The sequence below is a fragment of the Stegodyphus dumicola genome, chromosome 8, assembly GCF_044657685.1.
Source record: "Stegodyphus dumicola isolate Sdum_Otavi_A_Nest chromosome 8, ASM4465768v1".
Taxonomy (NCBI): domain Eukaryota; kingdom Metazoa; phylum Arthropoda; class Arachnida; order Araneae; family Eresidae; genus Stegodyphus; species Stegodyphus dumicola.
The window spans coordinates 97,340,656-97,364,460 of record NC_140775.1 but is presented as its reverse complement, the minus strand read 5'-3'; the positions used below and the strand labels follow the sequence as shown (position 1 = coordinate 97,364,460).

Here is a 23,805-nt window from a genome sequence, read left to right as displayed (position 1 = left end):
TGTCGTATACACAGCTTGAGCGCGAGTCTTGCAGGAAAGATTGTAGCAATTTAGCAGCTAGGAGACACAATCTGAAAAACCTTCTTCAGAACGAGAAAAAAATGGTTGAGGCCCCTTAAAATACTTATAAGGAGAGAAAGTAATGTAAACCAATTCATATGAATATAAAGAGTTTTTTTTTTTTAATTTTTAATTGTTTTAGATTAATTTTTTACTGACCTGTTGATAGTTCGGTATCGTTCTTAGTTGATCATTTGAAGCTAATAGCAGAATTTAGATGAAATTATGTTGATGGAATTTATTAAATTTGTTATCAATCAGTATCAAAATGTAGTTAAAAATTGCGTCTTGTTTTAAATGGCTTGCTTTAATATACTTCGGTTTTAATAACAACCTGTTAAAGAATTTACTGCTACAGTTTGGAAAATAAAACAGCGGGGTGGCAACAGCTTCATCCCCCCCAGATGTGAGACTTTTTTAGTAGACTGAGCGAATTGAAAACAGTACCAAGAATTGCGGGTGCTTGAAAAAAGGGAAGAGGTCAAAGGTAATATTCTAGATAATTTTTTTTTTTTGTGCGGTGCGCATGAAGATATAGTTTAAAATATCAAAAATACGTTCCTTCTCGAAATAAATATCAAATGCAATTATTCTTCTTGAAAGTTTAAAAACGGTTATATTACTATAACTGAAACTAAAAATATCACAGCTCGGATTTGTAACTTATAGGAGAGGATGCAAAATGAGTGTAAAATGTGTAAAAATACAAAAATGTGTAAAAATGAGTATAACCGCATAAGCAGAATAAACAAATGCCAAAACGAAATTAATAGCCCTTCTGAGCTAACGCCTATGGGCTATTAAAAAAAAAATAAGAAACAAGAAAGAAAAAATTGGGAGCTCGATTTTGGAACTTTTTGTTTTAACACGACCCTCAATATTTCGGTGAACGAATTTTGAGTTAAGGACTCTTTCTTCACTTTCCTTTTCTTATTTACATTCTATTCAGCAACAGACCAACCAAATCGTGCCTCGAAGAAAGAAGTGCGTTAATTGCAACCTTAGCTGTTTCGATACAGACGTAATTCCAAACGCTTCACTTCCTGGAAGGAACTAACGCTTCAGAAAAAGAGAAAAGAAACTTAAGAAAATGAAAATCGTAAAATGATATTAGTTCATATCCTGGTGGCAGCTGCAGCAATCTCGATTTAAAAATCAACTACACTTGTGAGAAACAACAGAAAAAAAAAAAAAATGTGAGACTCCTTCTAAATGCCACGGCTAACAACAATGCAGAAAACAGAAGCAATCTTTTTATTCTTAATTGAACAGGGTTTTTCTATATCAGCTTATTTAATGCGCCGTTATCACATTCAGCTATGGGAAAGGACTATGGATCAAATTAAATCTATAAAAATGAAAAGGAACACATGGTGGACGCTTCATTTCACTTTTAAATGCGTCTTTAATGTATTTAAAACAATAAACTGTATTAAATGCGTTATTAATAAGAACCTGTACTTCACAGAGATTGCTACAGTAATTAATTTCATTCATTTATTGTTCTGCCATTGGATTTTCTTTTTCCGTCAGAAATATTGTTAAAAAAAGTTTAGATTATATGATAAAATTTCTATCTTTACTTAAAATTTCTCATTTTTTTCCATTTCTAGATACAATTTGGCAGCAGTAAGGGCAGAGTCGTAGCTAGGGTTTTCAGCGCCCAGGGACAACTGAAGATTTCGCGCCCCCTACTGCTTGCCAAGGATGGAAAACTTTTAATTCTAAAATGTCGTAACATCAGTTTGGCGCCCCTTGGATTCTGCGCCCGGGGAGCGTAATGGCAGACCGCACATTGAGTTGAACAGTGTTAAACGAATGTCGCATACTGCGCATGCCCAGAAAACAATTTGGCGTAATTACTATGTTGGCGCGATTTGAAAAGTAGATAAATACGGTATATGGTAGATGTACCGCCATCTGATTGTAAACAAATCTGGCGTTTAAATCTTCGTAGAGTATAATGTAAATGTAAATTAATTACTGTGTTAAAATACTATTTTTTGCTGTACTGCTCAAACAACTAGAAAGCTGAAATTATTGCGAAGTAATGTGAAGCAGTGTTTGCATTCAAAATGTAAAATATAATACCTATGAAATTCTGCACATTCCTTTGGAACTGTACAAATTTTCGTTCAGAAAAAGACTGAAATTTAGGATATATTAGTTGAAAATTTATTCATTATACTTTTAAGCAATAAAAACAATTCAGGATTTACCATACGTTCCATTCGTACATACATAAAGAAACAGAGGAATATAACAAGTGCTTGCAAATAACACTGATGAAATTTTACATTTCCTTAATGCTAGTTATTAAATTCTTTGAAATGAGAAAATAAAAGCGCGAATATACGCTAACAAACTAAGCGAGATACTCCAGTTTACAATTATTGAATTATAACATGTAAACAAATTACATTTAAATAACGAATTATTACGAACATATGTTAACAAATATTAAATGCACTGTTATTGACAAATTACAGTGAAATATATATTAGAAAAATAAGCAAATGCAATCGGTATGGACGTTAAAATAACTAATAAGCAAAGTTCCACAACATTACAGTTGTAAACATCATTCAAACACACTCGACAGCCATGGTGATCACGAATAAGCTAGCGTAGGGTTGCTTAGTCGCCAATATTTCTCCCCGCGCCAAAGGTACACCATCAAGCATGCGCAGTAAGCGAAATTTGCTTAACATTGTTCAACTCAATGTGCGGTCTGCCATTACGCATTACGCGCCCGGGGACAGATGCCCCCCTTGTCCCCCTCTAGCTACTCCCCTGAGTAAGGACTTGCAGTAATATACTTTTCAATCAGATAAAATTGTGGAAGCCCCCCCCTGTTCTCCAGATAGAACACTCCTTTATTTCTTCCTTGGGGAGGACATTTCAAAGACGAATTATGTACACATAGGTACAAGTAATGCAGATGACGTACACCAAGGAGCTCAAAACACGAGTAGACTTCCCAATTGAAACTCTTGCCCAATCGATTTTGCTACATTCTTGAACTAAAACTTAATAGAGATTATATATGCGTAAGGCAACAGAATATCGATGTTTGGAAATGAAATGATGAGGAAATTTATTTAATTACTATAACTGCATCAGTAAATTTGAGATTCTATTGTTTAGAAGTTTTTCGTAATCATTCACTTCTAAATTCAATATCATGTATAACTATGATGTACAGAATTTCTACTGCATACGTTGTAAAGATAATTTCTGTTGCAACTGTCATGAAATCACATTTCGCATCAAATCTTAAATATAAGCTATTGAAGATCTGCGACAATTTTCAAGATGCTAGATTACAAGTCAGTCAACCTAACAGTCCAGCAGTTCTGAAAATGACATGCACAGAAATTCTGTTTTCAGAGGAAATCGAAATCATTGGTTAAAACCAGATAATCGGTGTTAGAGATCTTAAATGGATGTGGTGAACTGCGATAGTGACTCACTTGCTCTTGCTTTGAAAGACTTGAAACTCTTTGTATTTTGGTTGAAGTTCTCATATTAAAGAAGCGTGTAATAAAATGGGCTTTATTGAGGATAGAATGCCTTTTGTTATCTAAATTAAGGCTCGACCTGCGTCCAGTTATAAAATATCTGCTCTAAGAGCCCATTCTAATACAATCGCCCTTTCTAATACAATGTCGCCCATTCTAATACAACGTCTTTTATACATTAGATTGTCATCTAGTGTATAATTTAAAATGCCTTGATTTTAAGTCAAGGTATTTTGAAGGCTTCATTTTCATATGAATATTTTCTACTGGATTTTTCTTATAACAAAAAGATACAGCGGAGATACTTTTAAAAGCATCAATCATCATTTTGCATCTCTAAAACTATCCAAAGGCCTAATTTATAGCACTCTGTAAAAGAAAAATTGCTCTAGTTAGCTTATTCTCTAGAATAGGGATCTTCAACCCTATTCTAGAGAATAAGCTAACTAGAGCAATTTTTCTTTTACAGAGTGCGTCCGAAGACCACATCAATAAATTCACAAAAATCCGCGGGTCACAAGTAAAAAAAAAAAAAATAAAAAAAAAAAAAAAGTATAATCAGAAAATTTATAAGAAAAGGAAGGTTTGTTTTGCAAGACTACAATTGACACTAGGAGAAGAGATAGTGTTACAAATTATATATATATATAAAAAAAAAACTTACATTACTGGTGGAGATGGTAATTACTTTAGTTTTAATGTGAAATTTGACATTATTTTTGCTTGATTAAAGCTTCAATATCCGGTTTAATCTGTGCTGTTGCAATTCGTAAAGTTTCCTCAAAATGCCTGTCTGTCAGCCGTGTTCTTGTTTTTGATTTTAGAATTTTCATTTTACTAAAAAGTGGTTCACATATGTAGGTACTCTCAAAGATAGAAGACACGAAGAGTGCATGTTTACGAATTCCTGGATACTTGTCTTCGATCACGTACTTCGAATAAAATTTAATTAATTTAGGATTTTCAAGAAATTTGCATTTTACTGTAGTCACACTATAAATCTATAAATTCTAATTTAAGTTCAGGTGGAACACTTCTAACGTCTACTGAAAATGGAGAGGAGAACAAATATACTGATAAAAATTTTATTTTCACGAAAATCGGGAAATCTACTTTTTAATTCCTCTTTCAAATTTGAAATGCATTGTACATAATTATTTGAATTCCATGTTGTAGAGTTCTTCACACACTATCTATCTTTACTTACTCATCAATTTTGGAAAAGTGAGTGGAATTCTTATTTAGCAACAGACTTTCCCACATGATTAATTTTGTCTCAAAAGCTTTCACGAAGTAATACAGATTATGAACAAGTATATCTTTTCCCAGTAAGAGGTAGTTAAAATCATTGAGATGACCTGTGATATCGACAAGAAATGCAAAGTCTCTCAACCAATTCTCATCACTGAACTCGTGAACAGATTTTCCTTTAGATTCCATGAATTGTTGAACTTCGTTCTTCAAAGAAAACAGGCGCTGAAGAATCTATCCTCGGCTCAATCAACGCACTTCCGCGTAACATCACCATATTCGGCTTCCAAATCACTCAAAATCTGTTGAAATTGCCCGTGATTAAGTCCTTTAGACCGAATGAAATTAACCATTTTTACAATAACACTCATCACATATTCAAAGTTTGAGATGGACTTCTTGCATAAATTTTCTTGGTGGATGATGCATTGGAAAGTCATCACAGTATTATTTCCGCTTCACATCAGATTTGAATAAAGTTGTTGAGATTTGAATAATACTCCTATTTTCTCTCCAGTATACGGATTTAGCCCCATCCGTGGTTACCCATCCACGGATTTAGCCCCATCCGTGGTTATAGCAGATGTATTACTGAAGTCTAACTCACATTTATCCAAAGTTTGTGTCAGACTCGAAGACAAATCTGTCCCTCGTGTTGTACCTTTAAGTGCAATGACACTGGCTAATTCCTCTATAATTGTGAAGTCTCTATCAACGCCACGAATAAAAATGGCTACTTGTGTAATATCTGTTGCATCTGTTGATTCATCCTTCGCTACAGAATAAAACTCAATTTTTTCGCGTTTGGATTTTAATTTACTGAATATATCTGTTGCGAGATCCACTATGCACCTCGCTACTGTCACACCAGATACGTTAATATTCGATATGACTAGAGCCCGTGATGGACAAAGCACATCAACTGCACTCTGAAGACATTCTTTTGCAAATTCTCCAAAAGCAAAGTTTAAATTCTAAGCAAAGTGTGTTCCACGCTTAGCAATTTTTTTCTGCTGGTCATGTAACTAACATGAACACTATTTTCAGATTTTTTATTCGCTTTGGTTAAGAAAGACTGCTGAAAATTCGGTTTTGATTTTAATTCACTCACCTTATCACTTCGAAAATGACCTTCCAAAGGAGAATATTTCTCACTGTGCTTAGTATCATAATGTCTTTTAATGTTGTATTCCTTCATCACAGCTACACTGTCGTTGCAAATAAGGCGAACTGGCTAAAATTCGTCATTTTCAGAAAATTTTATCTCAAATAATATCAGGCATGTCAATAAAATGTTTTAAATATCAAGAATAAGAGAAAAAAGTTTTTTTTTTACCACAAAAAGCTGACAAGACAATTTTTCTTGAAATCAAAATTTCTTAAAGTTCTTCAATTTTTCTTCAAATTCAAATGTGGGGCCACTAAAATGCCTTCAGCGGGCCACGAGTTGAAGACTCCTACTCTAGAGCAAAGTTGTTTACGTAATTTGTAAATGTTACGTTATTACTTTCAGAGAAACATAGAAATTCAGTCTCAAGAGCTCACATACGGACAAAGTAGTTTGAAAAGACTGTAAAACAAATATACACAGCTTTTATTTTTCTAACCTGCAGCACTTGACAATAACTCTTAACCATGCTGAACCATTCTGAAGTTCATACAAACCAGTTTTGTTTTCAGAATTGTCAGTTGGCATTCCTAAAATTATAAAACTGTCTCTCTTTTATTTTACTTCCTTGTACGAAGGAAGAATTGTAATTGTGAAAAATTTCGGTTATCATATTTTAATTAAAATATCTATTTTGACAGCTCTCGTCTATTTAAACGATTTATTTTGCGTGACATTTGTATGTGCGGAAAGAATAAAGGACTCATTTTTTCAAACCAAACTGTGAAATGTATTTAAAATGTATTCAAAAGGGATTTTTTTCCGCGACATCTGTACGTACGTATATATGTATATCTCAATTAACTCGTAAAAAGTTGAAATTAGATTAGTCGTAGAATGTTGTATATGAGACTATATATATATATATATGTTGTATATAGTTCTAAAATGTTGAATATGGGACTGCTATAACATCTACCTTGTGCACCTCCGTTTTTTATGACAATCGACTGTACTGAAAGTATTATACTTTTCTTACACGGCTTGGTGAGCTCTGCTAGGCCTAACGTGGCGAATATTTGTGTTCATTTGAAACTCTGAATAATGTAGTGAACTAAATCAGTTGGTGCACCAACTTCAGGGTATTTTTGCACAATCGAACCAGACGTTAACTTTAAATTTTGGTACGCCGAGAATTTTGCCTTTCTGCACGTTGGTCGAATTGCTTGTTTCTGCCTAGAAAATTTAACATTTAACTGCAAAAATTGTTTTTGTAGTTGATTCTAATTCTGTTTGGTGTCTTAGGTTTTTCTGCGTTTGACAATTTTTAATGAAGATGTTTCGAATTTTTATGTATTTTTGTCTTGCCGCGAAGCAAGAGCTAAATGAGAAATATATCTCTAACGAAATTTGGGAAAATAAGTGTAAAAGAAGTACAGCAAACAATGTATAATAAATGTATAATATAAGTGTATAATTTAATCGGCCATACAAGAAAGTAATGTGGTGTCCACATAAGATCTTTTTTCTTTTCTAGTTTTAGGCAAAGGTTTCCCTAAAGAGAGCTAAGAGAATGTAACGAATAATATAAATATTTGAGTTACAGTATGCAACTCAGCTAAAAGAAGGATATGCTGTTTTATATTTTATATCTAGATTTCGTACCGGTAATAAACGTATTAATTAGAAATAAAAATTACTTCTCCATTTGATACATGTATTTTGCTATTTTTTTTAATTCATTTCATGAAACTCAGGAGAAACTTAATCAATACTGAATGTTATTTAACAGCAATAGGCTCTTTTGGACTCAAAAGTAATCTTAATAATATGATGTTTCATGCAATTTTTCATGTAGTATTTCATGAAAATTTTCATGTACTACATGGGCTAAATTAAAAGCGGCTATAAATGAGCAGGTAATTAAATCAGTGAATTAGTATTTTGTCCCCGGTATCTGAATACGCTGGCTGTGTATAATTTTCGTGATTTTCTTTATGCGTAATATAAACGTGTTGTAGTTTTAATTACAGAGCCTTCTACAAAAAGCATCTTTTTGAGGGTAATAGCTGTCATGCGATTTGCTGCTATAATCTAACCAAACTAGCGTTTAAAAGAAATATTAGAGAATAAATAATTAAAAAAATATTAAAAAACATGTTAAACTCCAGTATATTTCTGAAGTTTCCAGTTTTCATAATTCGAAGTGCATAACAAATAGAAACAGTCTAGCTTTACGTAAATGATGGAAGTAATTATTAGACCCTTATAACAAAGCAGTAAATAGCCTCAAATGCTTTCCTGTAAAAAATAAATAAATAAATAAATAAAAAAGTAAAAATTAAAAAAATAAAAATTAAAAAAAAAATTTAAAAAAAAAAAAAAACCCTAACCTAAATTAAGTATCGACAAAAAAAAAAAAAAAAAAAAAAAAAAAAAAATGCATTGTTATATGATACACAATAAAACACGGTTTAAAAAAAGGGTTAAATTCCAATATGTTTCGGAAGCTCTCAATTTTAGGAATTCGAAGAAAAATGAAAAATTTATAACATGTAAAAACAGTTTGGTTTTACATTACTGGCTGACTTACTCTCGGCTAGCTTTTAAAAGAAAATACTCAACCAAAAGCAACCACTCAGGATTTTCAGATTTAAAAACTTCAGATGCGTTGCAATCACTTTCATTTGAAAACCATTACGCAATCCTGCCTTAAGAAAGAATCCTTTAAAGAATCTAGCTTCTATTTTAAAGCAAGCTAATCACAAGAATTGTAAAGTGAATATCTTCATTTGCTTAGTTTAAATTTTAAAATAGCAGAAAAAATTATAAATTAGCTCAAAATTCGTGTTTTTCCAAAACTGTAAAGTAGAGCAAAATGATTTAAATGTTAAAATATGGTGGCAAAGCTTTATTGGATGTGAGCTAAAGAGGGAAAAGAGACGTTAACAATAGCCTATATAAAGAAATTTGAACCTGACCGCTAATCTAGCAAAATTACCAATCTTAACCAGCGTTCCTGTTAAGTTTTAAGTTTTAGGCGATACTGTGGAACACTGTGTGTGATGAAAACATTTATCCTCCCCAACGGTTTATGAGAAACCTTTAAGTTTATGGAAAAAACGTTCATGGGAAACTCAACTTCATGTATGCCCATAAATTGCAACCGCAGCTCCACAGTTCCGCTCACTTTGTACCAGAATACATTTTTCGAGATCCGCGACATGGAAAATGAAATATATGTAATATATTCAAAGTCAGAAGCAATGACCAGGAGCAGGAATTTCGATGGCGTAGAAGTGTTGATCCATAATGACTAGGAAATTGGAGGCGAAGGCAGATTAAATCCTCAGTTTTATTTTTCGGCATATTAAATGTGCCTGTTCCAAAAGGCTTATATTTTTTATAACTTTGTAGCAAGAAAGCAGCAGCAGACAGAAAGCAGTCCAGCTATGCCAAAGCGGTGAAAGCAAGTGTTCAGGATGAAATCTTAAGTCAAACTGAGTTAGTTTTGGTTCTCAAAGCATTTTGATTGGATAGTAAATATTGCTGTAAAATTGTTATTGGCTGCTTGAGTTCAATTTACATCACCAGAATTCTCAAAGAGATGCAGTGCAAATAGATCTGCTATTTTGAGAATAGAGAAGGGAAATTAATTTACGCTGTTAATTTAATCTTTTACATATTCTTTATTTTTCTTATATATATATATATATATAAACTAAAGAAGTTAAAATAAACTTAAAGCAATCAAAATCAAAATTAAAAATTAAAATTAAATTGGAATGAAAACAAGGCAATTCCCTATTCAGCAGCTATAGCGCAGGACAGGTTTAATTTTTGTTTTTGTTTTTACTAGCAGCACTAGGCGCTAATTTCGAACTTGTTAGTTCTTTCGTATTTTTCATAATTTGTTGCTTTGGCTACTTTACCAATTTCTTTATATATATAAAGATATATATATATATATGTAATATTTCATATTATATATATAATATGAAAATGACCTATACGTAAATATTGTATAATGTGAAAACTAAGAACATAAAATAATTTTAGAATATTTCTTCAAATCTTAAATTCTGAATGATTGCGACGTGTTGAATAGTTTTTAGAGTAACATGTTTCTTTAAAATCCCAGCATTCCTTACACTGAGCTTTCCAAAAGCTGAACGAAACTTTGTTTCAAAGGTATCTTTAAAAATTACATTTGAGATAAAGGAAGCACCATCTAACAGTACTCCAGGGTAAACGCATGACGATGAAATTTTAATACATCCAGAACCATGCAAAATTCTCAAAAGATAAAACTGAAGTATCACTGTGTTTTCCGAAACCATGAAAAATAGGCAATACTCTAGTCGGGATTTGAACTCCTAACCCTCCGACTGCTAGCTGGACATGCATCCAACTACACCTCGAAAGAACATAGCCGGGGGGAGAAAATACCTAACATTCTTTCTCACTTAATAGATGACTAAGAAGGTGGGCCCAAATCCTGGTCGTGACGGCTTATCGTCCATAACATTTTAGTTTGGACGCTACTGTACAGGACTTCAGAACTTTTTGAAAAATTTCAGCAATAACCTTGCTGGGATTCGAACTCCGGACCTCACGACTACTAGTGAGACGTGCTTTCAATTACATCACAGAGCACGCAATGAGAAGAGAGGAAAAACCGTATAAAATATGCTGGGTCGATTCTTCACATTCTCCTAAATACAGCAGAACTCGAGTCATCTGTATTAGTTGTGACAATGGCCAATTCTACCAATGGAGTAATATAGGATGGCGAGATTTTGGGAGAAATATACTACTATATGGGGAGCCATCTAGGGTCAGTTTTGTTCGGAACTATAGCTTATCCGGAACCCGAAAAGTATGTAAAAAATATTCTTTTATCTTTTTCTCTTTCAATCAAATATATATTTTTAAAAAAAGACTGAAAAAAACAACGTGTAGCACATGGTTACTGAAAAATAAGTGGATGTAATTACATTGTGCATTATAAAACAAAAATGACTAAAGTGGGGAAGACATTGACATAATGCTAACATGTTTGTTTAGTCTGTTTTCAGAAAAAAAGGCTTTACCACAATGAATTAAAAACAATAGATTTTTAAGTGGGAGCAGACTTACTTTTCCACTATAGGATGCGTTATCGGTCGAACACTATAAGTTCATATTCTAGACATTCATCTAGTTTAATTTAATAATGTCTTAAAATAAAATGTCACACTATTTAAAATCAGTGGAAATTTTTAAAATTTCGCATATGAACCAACAACAAGCTTAATTTTACTTGTTATAGAAAGAAAAACAAGCAGTCCGGTTAATTGGATAATTAAGAGTTCTACTGAAGCTCGTGTCTTTACAAAGGCATTACCAGAATTGTAATTCTGACACGGCTGTTCTTTGGCCGTTACCAATACCACGTGGAAAAATAAGGGAGAACTAACAAAACAAAACAAAAAAAAGCTGGCTATCGTTGATAGAGTTAGACGTTTCACAAGCTAAGAGGAAGGAGAGTCCGACTAATTAATGACGGGCAGTGCACCCTCCGACGGGATCGTTAATTACAGCGCCTGGCTGCCGACAGGCTGCGTAATAAAATTAATGTACGGAAGAGAAGACCGCATGTGGGTCAAGTTGATGTTCCTTTCTTAATGAGCGCGGAATGTGGAATAGTGAAGGCATGGAGGGCTGGGGAAATGATTAGGTTTGAGGGTGACGGGGTGGTAACGTTAAGGTGAGGTGAATGAGATATTAAGATGAGAAATGTCTTGTACATCAGTGTATTTTTTGGTGGATAAATTCGGCAGATGGCGGGTCGTTTTTTTTTTTTTTTTTTTTTTTGAATGATTGCCAAAATTTGATGATAAAGTCCTTTTCCCTCTCAGAACAAGAATACCAAATCAACGGTAAACGGATAACAACGAAGCAACGAATATACTTCAAATAAGAAAATAAATGTTAAATTTTCTTTAAAAAAAATATCCATAGAAAGCGAAAGATATATCGGATGAGTCAGAAACCTGGCTACATACTTGAAATAAATGTACTGTATTACTGTAGATAATACAGGGAAATGATAAATAATATATTAATTTGAATTTTTTTTTTTTTCTTTTCATTTTAAATAAGAATTATGAGCCCGAGATAATACCTTTAGCCAAGATGGCTCTGAAAAAACAGTAACTAATTATAGGTTGCAGCGTGGGCGATTGCTTACGAGAATGAACGTAAAGCCGTAAGACTGGTAAGACGTGATTTTAATATAGTTCTTTTCCCATCGGCAGTGAGAAAAAGATCGTTTGCACTGGTCATTATAACAGAACAATTATTACAATGAGTGGTTTTCTAATAGAAATATCACCATTCTCAGAAAAGAAAATATTAAAGAAGTATTGAAAATATACTAATATTACATGCACTTTCTGTAAAAAATTTAAATAAAATTATTTCTTCACTCAGCTGTTATTAAGCAATTTAAACACAAGTTTCGTAAATCTATCTATTAATTTATTAATCATTAGAATAATTGACTAGAGAAACAAATCCATTTTCAGAGATTAACTAACCCCCTCAACTAAGACTACTGATCAAGCACGTGGAATTTGCAATCATGTCTTGTAAAATATGAACACATAACTTAGAGAAAAATATGCGTACAACACATGTACAGAGATATGCTTATGACACAATACAAATATATATTTGAAGAAAAAGTAAGGTAACCAGCGCCTAAACTGGGCAGAGGAGTGGAAGATCCTCGGACCCGTCCCCCCCGGGGTGCTTGCTCTCCATCAAAATTGGGGGCGGAACCGAGCCAAATCGGAATGTCACCTGTAAGGTGTTCAAGGCTGTTGCCAATGACAGAAAACTAGAGGTCCTTGCCTCGAGGTATTTCGAGAGCTTGGGCTGACTATACCTCAGACAAGGGAGCATAAGCAACAACAACAACATATTTCATTACAATATTCTAATAACCTTCAATAATTTTTGCGCTATAACTTGATGTTCTCCATTCAAAAACTTATTTAGTCAAAGTGAAGTACAGAAAAATTAGTTAAAATGAACATTTATTTATAAATTATTGAATATTCCACCCGGTTTGTTTTCACTGTCATTTTAATCTTTTTGCTTTTATTCCTCTACTCTTTAATGCAAAAACATATATCATTTAGAACTATAGACTTAGACTTCTTTACCCCAAAATGTTCTTTGCATAGCCTGTTTGTTAGCTTGCTCGCTTTAAATATTCATAACTTTTGCAGAAATCTTGTTTTTCTTGGCAGGAGCTTTTTCTGTTCCCTTGCATTAGCATCCAAGAAAAGTGCGCGGGCTGGTATTTGGGGCAAAAGGCAAGCTTCGCTACCATCACTGGACAACAGTTCAAAAATAATGAACTATCGCAGGAGAAAAATCAATGCCTCAGTCATTTTCGGTGCACGTTGACTACATTTACATCTGATTAAATATTCCCTGTTTAAACCACACCCAAGGAAAAAAGAAATGGGATACCATCCTTTGCGTAGTATATCGTGATTGTGTTTAGCGATGAGGGCGGGCATGAGTTTGTGTATGTACGAAGCGCGCGTGTCATCCACTAGCATGACTTATCGACAGTCAGTCGTGGCCCGATTCGTGACGCATGTACCGAAAAGAAACAGGGCCATATATTTTCGCGTCGCTAACAAATTTCGGGACAGTTATTAGCACTTATATCAGTGCCGCGTTCTAAGTGCGGATTATTTTCGGGCGACTCATGTTAATAAAATGTCTTTCTGAAACACAGGTGCGTAAGATTCATGACCTTTAAGTGGTCTTTCTTCTTCTACTGCTCTTTGATTCAAATAAATTTATCATAGCGGGTCATAGGGCTGAAATACAACTTTTAAATAACTGAGAACTCTGAAAATTGCATATAATTTATTTTGAGAAAGAGTAGATATAATGACGTGAGCGTGAGAAGAATATTCATGGGTCACGGTAAACCACAGGGTGTGTGCCAGAATTCTGACTAAACAAAAGTCTAAACACTCGTATACACGCAAGCACGCACAAATTTTGTTAGCTTCATTATTTAGGAAAATTTATTTGATTTTTCTCCCTATTAATATATTTTTCACGAAGTTCAGCAAATATAAAGCGCTGTAAGCATGGCTCCACCAATAAATTTACCAATTAACCATATTTTAATAAATAAAATACATTTTAAATAAAACAAATTAAAAAGTTTGAAATTAGATTGTCTTACTAATTCTCAGATTAGCTAAACATACTAATGTCGCTAATTACAGTAACAGTAGGGAAACATTAAATGCTCAACTTTGATATACCTAGCTTATTTGGGACTGTATGTAGACGACAAAAGCCCTTACTGTTAAACGTTGAACAGATTGTTTCTATACATGCCACTTACACGCTGGCTATTCAAAAGCGATTGTAACTCCCTATAAATCATTCCCTCTATTGAAAGGATTCTAGTTTTAAATTATCCCATCATATATAATTACAGATATAACCAACCATTCTCAGTGTTTAAAAATTTAAATATTTCTTACACATTGACAATCGAATTATTTTAAACTCTGTTATAGAATTCTTGCCAAAATGAAGAGTGTAGATGCAAGCAAGAACAACACTATCGAGCAAAATAAAACAAAATTAATAAATATAATAAATGGAAAGTAAAAATAAATAATGAAAAGAATTTAACTCTACTCATTAAAAACTGCGCTTCACTGTTTAAAAGAAAAATATGACAGCTATGATTAGCAACATACAGAATGATTTAATTTTCCTTTTTACTCGACAAACGTATTCATTTTAATCAGAAATGGAAAGTTAAAAGGAAAGATTAATCAGAACTGAAATAAATTTTTCCAGCAAATTCAATTTCATATCAGAAAATAAAAAATTATTTACCATAATTTATCTCAAAGATTCAATAATTATAATTTTGGGCTGTATCTCATTCAGTATAACATAATTCAAAGCATGAATAGTTTTAGCGATCTGTCTAGGCAAAAGGAGTGGAAATAGAAGTATACAAATGATTAAAAGAACTAATAAAACAGTATTCATTTCCTGGATAGTTAGAAGCTTATAAATAAACACAAAATATATTAAAATAAACAGTTTTAGAATAAGTAATTATTTAAAAAGATTTGATGTAGCATAACTACTTTAAAAAACGCGACAAACTCTAACTGTAAACCATCAACGATTATTTCAATATTTTTTAAACATTCGTAGAAAAATAAAACAGATTCATTGAAATTGCCGAAGGCAATTCTTTGTAAATATTTTAAAGTAAATCATATATACTAAGAGCTCAAACACTGAATTCCTCTTTCAACCAATCATCTAAACACCTTTGAATTAGCAAGATTGAAAGGTTATTTCTATACTGTAAGAAATAAAGAATGCTGGAATTTTAGTTAAAAGGCATAGAGTTTCATTTTCATCCATTGTAACTGTTTCTAGGTTTCATTTGTTGTCTTAAATGCGAAAATGGGAGCTCGATGTATTAAAAGACAGCTTTAAAATCGATTCTTTAACTAAAAAAAAAAAAAAAAAATCTATCTCTAAAGAGTTTTCTAGTGGCTTAAGCTATGATTATTTGAAACGAGGCCCTATTTCCAATTCAGTACATTAGTAGCAGATATATGAGATTTATACAGGAAATGTCAATTCATTGTAATTGAATTCACAACTGTAATTACCTATAGCAATGAGTGGATTTTTCTCCTCGCTGTTTACCAATCGCCTGCATAAGAATCTGTAAAAGAAATAGAAATACCCTTAGGAAACCAAGTTAAGGAATTATTTTCAGGAATGTTTTAAATCTGAATTCCAAATAGAATATTTCTGCTCTTAATCTTAAATATACAAACACAGTTCATTAAAATAATCAATATTAAATATTACAATATAGCAAAAAGGATGAGGCAATGGTTAAAAATGCCCCCAAACTAAAAAAATGACAAGAAACAATTTTCAGTGTAAAAAATAAAACCTATTTATAAGATGTTTGTAAGAATTAAAACTTAACTTATTATTTTATTTAATTTACCTAAACACTATGAAAAATAAACCTAAGCATTACACAAAACCTGTTATAGTATAACATGTCTGCCAATAATTTTTCTGTGTAATAATAACCGCAGTTTCCATTTCCAAAAATGTAACTAAAAATCTAAGGCTATAGAACTTTCGAAAGAATCTGTGTATATTTAATTCTTTGATTTATTTGATAGAGTCTGCTTAACAGAATCAACATAGAATTAAATCTCCACATTATTATAGCTCTTTCACGAAATAAATAAGCAAATAATATACAAAAATAAACTAAAATCAAAATGGCATAGGAATTGAATATTATTTTAACTATAGATAACTTTTTTTTTTTTTTTTTTTTTTTCAGTCACATAAACGGATTTAGGTGGAAATAATATTTTATTGATATGCAACACATTTTAAAAATAAAATAGTTATTTTACACCTAAAGAAATTTTTACAGATTTTGAAATAAATTTAAAACTTGAGTATGATTATGATATATTTTGACAGTTATTATAAATGCTCCACTTGATTCTAATAACAATTTTTATCCTACAAATTTTTAATTTTAAATAATAGTATAAATTGATAGAAAAAAATTAAATGATAGCAGGAGTAGCCTATGAATACATTAACACAAATTGCTAGTTATACATGTTTCATGTGAATAACATTTAATTTTTTAACGAAACACAACTTTTTTTAACATACAGTGGCATACAGTGACATTTGTGACATACAGTGATTAACTGCTTTTGCATAACTTCGAATGTGATGGAGACCTGAGCTATTTATTGCTAAATGCATTCAACTGCTTCTCTGGCTTCTCCCCTTTTAATTACAACGTTTTTAATTATATAATTTTTAAATATTTTTATGAATTTTTTGTCGTCCAGATAGTTTTATGAACACATTTTAATTTAATGTAGATGAATTTTTCACGTGGGTGCTTGATATAGAACATGATGATCGTAATTTTAGCCCTGGTGAACTACACAATTATTAATCTCGAGGCCAAATGAGTACTATCATTCTACAGGATACAAAACCTCTTTTATACACTATCTACCAAGAAGTATTTGGACATCTTTCATAGAAAAGAAAAACAAAATTTATTCATATTTAAAAGATGTTAGAGCCTCCATAAGCGGCAGTTACAGCCTCAATTCTCACGGGCATGCTTTTCGCAAGTCCTTGTTTGACAGTCATTACTATTTTCTTCCGCTCGGCTTAGAGAAGACATGTAAGATCCTTCACGAATATTGGATCGTTGTTGCACCCTTTAATTCGGCAATCCAACTTGCCCTAAGAGGGTCTCGATAGCGTTCAGGTCTGGGCTTTGGGGAGGTCAATCCATTCGGTTTCCCCACTGTCGCCAAACTAATCCATGGTGGACCTCGCAACATGATAGCTGGCAATACTATCCTGAAAGTTACATGGGTCCAACCCGTCAAATGCCACGATATACAAAGCGCACTGTCACCTAAAATAGTGCAGGAGGCGTTGGCATTGAGTTTAGCATGAATTTGGACCAAAGGTTTAGTCTATGCAAGGAGAAACACCCCCACATCATAATTCTGCATTCTGAACATTCTGCATTCTGCATTCTGAACAATATTTATATTAATTGGATATCGCTTTTGACTGAAAGGAGCAGTTAGTTTCAAGACAGCTTCATTTTCAATTGCAACTATATAAGCAGTAGAAACAGTCAGTTCTTAAAGATATTTTAAATATTTTCAGTCTTTGTCTTGGATTCTTTTGAAATGCTTAATGCTTTAAGTACCCGTGGCGATAAAAACTCGAGCAGGCAGATTAACATCTAAGCATTTCATTGAGGCTAAGCGATGGAGTTAAGGCAAGGTCTTTGTCCGCTAAAATTTAAGGATTTATAATTTTTTTTTAATTCTCTAAAGGGCTGAAATTTAACAAATATTGTACTATTTTAATTATCCTAATCTATTGTTTTCTGAAAAGTTATGCTGTTGTCAAATGGAAAAATATACAATCTAATGGAATAATCACGTTTTAAAAAGTGATATATAATGAACAAACTCTGTAGCAGTTGTATATATTATTGAATAATATTAGAAACCCTTTATTGATTAATCTTATTAACTAACGGCTTGTTTGCTTACGTGAAAGCAAAGACTTCGAGGACTATTTGCCTAAGGGAACTAATGCTTTTGTGGGGGACTCGAAAGAAAACTGGCTCGTATTTATATCATATATGCTGAAAATCGCGAAAGCGTACATATGCTAAAATCGCGACATAACGAAATCAGTCACAATTCGTTACTGGTATTCGAACCCGTGTAGAATTACTTATAGAATTAAATAATTGCATAAACTTTAATTAATGTTGCTGTAAAGTTCCTTTATTGCTTCAATTCTCCTAGTTTATTATAAGCAACATAAGTTATAGTTTAAAAGCAGCCTGGAATGCTACCAACTCCTAAAATAGACATAACGTGAAGGAGGTTGGGGAGGAATTATTATTTATTTATTTATTTGAATGATGATATAGCATCTTCACAGGCAGCTTCACTAACTAGCTTTCAACGAATCAATTTTTCAATGAAATACATATTACATGTGGCCTTCCCAAACATTAACCAGAGCTGAACTGTAATTAGTGAAACAAGTTGTCCGCTTCCAAATAATTAATTGAAAGGACTGAGATTTAAAATTATGAACGCTGAAAATGCAAGAGAAAAACAATATTCTCTATTAATTTCAAAAACGAATTTTATAATGCATTCATTAATTTTTTCTTTTGCTTTTTGAATTTAAGTGATTCTGAGATCTTGCGTTCTAACCAAGCAATACCGATTCAACGTTTTTCGACAACTTCCCGTCCGCCCCTCTTAGACCTAGTTCGCTGAATTTACACCACCTACAACTAAGGGGTCTATCGTCAGGGGTCGACGGTCAAAATCCAACCCTTATATCTGGCCAATGACAAATCCCACAAATCGAAGTCGACTCCCACTTTTTTGATATCCCACTCGAAAAGCACACGGTTGGGCAAATCCTTGCGTGACGTTTAGTAGTCACGTGATTAATGACAAAGGAAGCCATACCAAAGGTGGGGGGATAATATTCTCACGTGATCATATAATGAGGGTAACGCATCCTCACAGAAAAGGCAGCAGAAAACGACCGGCAACCACGAAATTGCGTTTATCAAGTACATTGAAACTCAGGTTATCCGAAATTTCATTTTTTTCTGAATCATTTTATTTTAATTATTTTATCAATAAAATAAAATGACACATATCAATTTATCATTTTATTTTATTTTTAATAATCAAGGAAAATTAAGCTCGTCATTACACCTTTTGCTGCTTATTTAGATTTTCGTTGATTTAATAAGATTTAGATTAAAATAAGAGATAATATATTACGTTATAGGTATTTAAGAGCTTAATAAAGGAATTTAAATGAATGTGTATGATTTGTAGCTTTACCAACAATGTTCAGTAAATGGGCACGATGTAAGTAATAACTAAGAAGCAGTTCTGTACTCTATACAAGCTTACTGATCTTTATACATGCTTCGAATTATTGCTTAGTCATAATAAATGCTCTTTTTCTGAAAAGAGATCAAAACAAAAGTGACAACGCTGCCACTCTGGGTGCAAGGAATGGATATCTCCAATTATGCAGAAACATTTGACAGCTATGCGTTATAAAATAAAACGCTATGAAGGAAAGCGGAAAAATTCTTACTTGTTTAAAGCAAATACATATCTAGCGCATGGGGAGGGGGAAGGCGGCTACCCACTGATCCAGATATTTTGAATACCTGGACATATTTCAATAACAGCTAATTCAGATATCTCGATTTCTGCTACACTTCCTTTTAATAACAAAAAATTCTGAATTAATTCAAGTGGGAATAGCATCATATTTTCAAATGGTTATATAATATAAAACATTTTAAATGCCTCACTTTGTTGCAATGACACGTAATGTACTGATATAATAAACTGATACACAAATTGATGCCCTTCCCCCCAGATTGACAACAGTTTTTAGAGCTTACAACGTAGGAGAATGACGAATAATAAATTCCATTATAACGTAATGAGACAAAACGCAACACAGAATAAAAAATTATCTCTAGATTATAGATGTAGCTAGCATTAAAATCTATAATGTGCAGAAAACAGCAATTGCATATTAAAAATAAAAAATAATGCTTTGAATTTAGCGAAATTGACTTACAGTATCAATATAATGAATCTCTCACCTGATTATCATTTTAAAAAATGACATTCGGGTATACAAATCTGATTAGAAAGGAAGAAAATATAAATTATTATAATCTATATGTTGTTACGTAATTTTTATTTCTGATGAAGATAAGAGAGTACAGGTATAGAAATTCTGTAGTGGAGGCTCATGATATAATACAGCAACAGAAAAGTATGTATTGATTTTCATAACAGTATAGAAGTTAATAAAACTTTTTGTAAGAGGTAGTTAAGCTTTAAATGTTGCTTTTAAATGATTAACTTAGATATACAGCTAAGCAATGTTATTTTATAATACAGATGATACATTAAAGTTCTTATATAATACAAGTATTATTTTCTCAGTAAATGTATATTATTCCTTTAATTTAAAATAATTGTAAATTTTCATAGAATTACACTTCTTCTCCAACTACAAAAAAATTAAAAGCTAAATCTCTCAGGAGGGGTGACATTGTAAGCATAGATCACGTAGGCATCTAAATTAATAATATATATATATATATATATAAATTATCATTACTACAACAGTCGGCGGGCTTCAATTCCTTTTAAATATTTTCAATTTTATCAATAAAAATTATTTTTTACTCATAACACAGCAGCATTAGATCTTCTGAGTCACTGATATAGCAATTTATTTGCATTTAAAATAGCATTTCGCTTGCTTTTAATGCTCTCATTTATAATTTAGATAAGTTGAACTCTTACTTCTGACGTCAAATTTACCGAAATAAACACCAGAGGGAGACACCGTAGTTGCGGAGACAAGAAGCGCTGTAAACAAGTTGACTTCAACGCGTGAAATTCTAACTTAATTTCTGAAAATACAAGTTCGGGTGCTTCTCGATAGCTCATATGGTAGTAATGAATAGGTCGCTGGTGAGACTCTGGTTGGACAGAAGTCCCCCCCCTTTTTCTATTTTAAATTTCCTTACATAAACAAAAGAAGGGGGGTGGAGAGAAGAAATTCGTAAACTATTTTCCAAGCTTCTAACATTTTTTTTTTAAGTCAACCTGCTCTATATAATATTAGAAAGCTAGCTAGGCAACAATTTTACAAAGAAATTTTCAAGGAAAATATTTCCAAAGGAAAAGATTTAGATTTTTAGTTTAAGAAATATAAAGCCTACTTTATTAACTTGTAAAATTTCTTTCATACTTTTTTTTAATGAAAAAATACTGATGATATACAAAAGTGAATTATTTCGAAAGTATACTTTTTAAACACGAATTTTTAAATTTCAATCCCGACTATTTCGTAATACACTTTTCACATAATAATACTTATTTATAATATTATGCCAGATTTTCAAAATACAGATCTGTTGGATAGCAATTTGAAGTTTTAAGTTTAATTTTTAAAATAATAAATATACTATTTTAAAAACATCAGCAACATTGGTTTAATACAACACTAGCTGTAATTTGATTACTATTGATATTATTTCTGTAATCTTCATCACCACAGCGAATTTTGCTCATATTTTTATTTGTAACTGATCAGTATTAATTATATAGCATAAAAACATCTTATAGTTTAATAATTAATATTTTCTCATACGTAATATGAGAATAAGGATCAAATAATTAGCTTTCATGGAGGCTGCTGGAGCGAGTGTATCATGAGATATACGCACAATAACTTGGACGAATTGACTTGCCAAATAAAAAAAAAAAAAAAAAAAAGCAAACATGACCGAAACGTGTAAATTTAAAAGCTACGTGCATTGATAAATTTGAGGCGTTTGAATTGACCTGCGAAGTTCATAATGGGTATATTAATTATTTAAGGAGCAGCGAAACATTGGTTTCCAATTTACATACCGGGTTTTAATGACATAATATAGTAATATCGTAGAATCCAAAATCCTTTTTCTAAAGAAAGATAAAAAGGGAGCTAAGTTCTTGTAAAGGGGCCAAATTCAATCGACAAATGATAGAAATCTCTGTAACACGGAAGTAAAAAAATAATGATAAAAAAAATAAATAAAAAATAAAAATAAGCAGCAGAACGAAAAAGGAAAAGATTTAGATTCAGCTGAGGTCAAAATTTTTGCTTTTTTTCATAATTTACTCATATAATTTTTTTAGCTCGTAAAGCCTCTTATTGTTTAATAATTAAGATTAGAAAAATAAATATAGACCATTTTATTTTTTTCCCATAACATAATTTATTTATATTATTTATGTTATTTTATTTTTCAGAGTACATTTGCAATATTACTGTTGATTCGAACCTCAAAAGTTCCATTATTTTCTCTTTCATAGATAGTTGCTTTGGTCAAGCAGTCTATTTTCATAGAAAAATCCCATGACACGGGAAAAAAAAAAAAAAAAAAAAAAAAAAAAAAAAAAAAAAAAAAAAAATTTGACACTAAGAAAAGTTACGCTTACAAAAAAACAAAATCTGAAATGTTTCAGATTTTAAATTACGTCCAAAGGGGCGTTTTTTAACATTTTGTGTGTTACCTTTCTTTATTAAATATCATGTTCCTCGCACTTAAACCATAAGATCCAGTGCAACAGAAATATCGCAAAATAGTTTTAAAACGAGCATATTTTTAGAATTTCCGATACAGAGACTCACGCGCTGGAGATAAAATTTTTTTTCTGCACAACGTTGCCATTGCTCGCTTTGAAATCCTTGAGTTTGTTAATCAAAAATTCGTCAAAGTTTTAAAAAATAGGAAATCGATCATAAAACAAATTTCAAATTTCAAATTTGGTCTTCCACATGCTCATATTCGTTGGAGGATTACGTTATTCAAAATTCGATGACTCTATGTACCGTTGTTTTATCACAATACGAGAAATATACATACATTTATGCAGATTTTTCATTATTTAATTTCTTCAAATATAATGCAGGACTCTAACATTTTGTGGCAACAGTTTGAAAAGTGAACCAACATTTATGAGTCCGACGCAAAATGCCAAAACGAAACTAATAGTCCTTCGGGATTCAAATCCCTTTGGACTAAATAAAGTTATTAACGTTTACCGCAATTCATTATTACTTCTAATTTACTGCTTTTAATATTTACATACATACATATTTACATACATTATTATTAAATTACATACATTATCTACTTACATATTTACATACATTATTATTAAAAACAGATCTTAAAAATAACATCATAACATATTAGACAAACTGGGTAGATTACATCATAGTAAATATTTGCTGCAAATGATTTCAGTTTTGAAAAACTAGAATTTTTAACGGTAGAATTCTGTTTCTGGTAAAAGTTTGCTGGGGAAAAAAATTGCTGCTAAAAATAAAAGAGAGTGAACAACTATTCGCATTGTTCAATCCAGAAACATAACAACATATTATTAGAATTATACATGCACATATTAATGCCTCTTTGTTTTGCTATATTTCATTGCGATAAAATACCAATATTAGATAGAATGAAAACTATTTTAGTTACCTGATTATCAAAAATAATGGTTGCTGAAGTCCGTCGAAGACAATCCACATGCGTAATATCTATTACCAGGCGGTTTTGCTATTTCATGAAATTTG

At 31.8% G+C, this 23,805-nt stretch overlaps 1 protein-coding gene across 50 annotated transcripts in view; it reads right to left on the bottom strand.

The window, feature by feature from the left end:
* Nucleotides 1-23,805, bottom strand: part of LOC118199817 (uncharacterized) — a 458,327-nt gene that overhangs the window by 152,404 nt on the left and 282,118 nt on the right. For 37 of the 50 annotated variants that reach the window (XR_015042642.1, XR_015042652.1, XR_015042660.1 and 34 more), the window contains one exon: nt 15,672-15,727. The exons of the other annotated variants lie outside the window; for them this stretch is intronic. Coding sequence is in view for 1 of the 37 variants with exons in the window: in XM_085822154.1 (XP_085678280.1) it covers nt 15,672-15,727 (56 nt within the window). In the remaining 36 variants the exon portion in view is untranslated. The remainder of the gene's footprint in view (nt 1-15,671; nt 15,728-23,805) is intronic. 50 annotated transcript variants of the gene reach the window in all.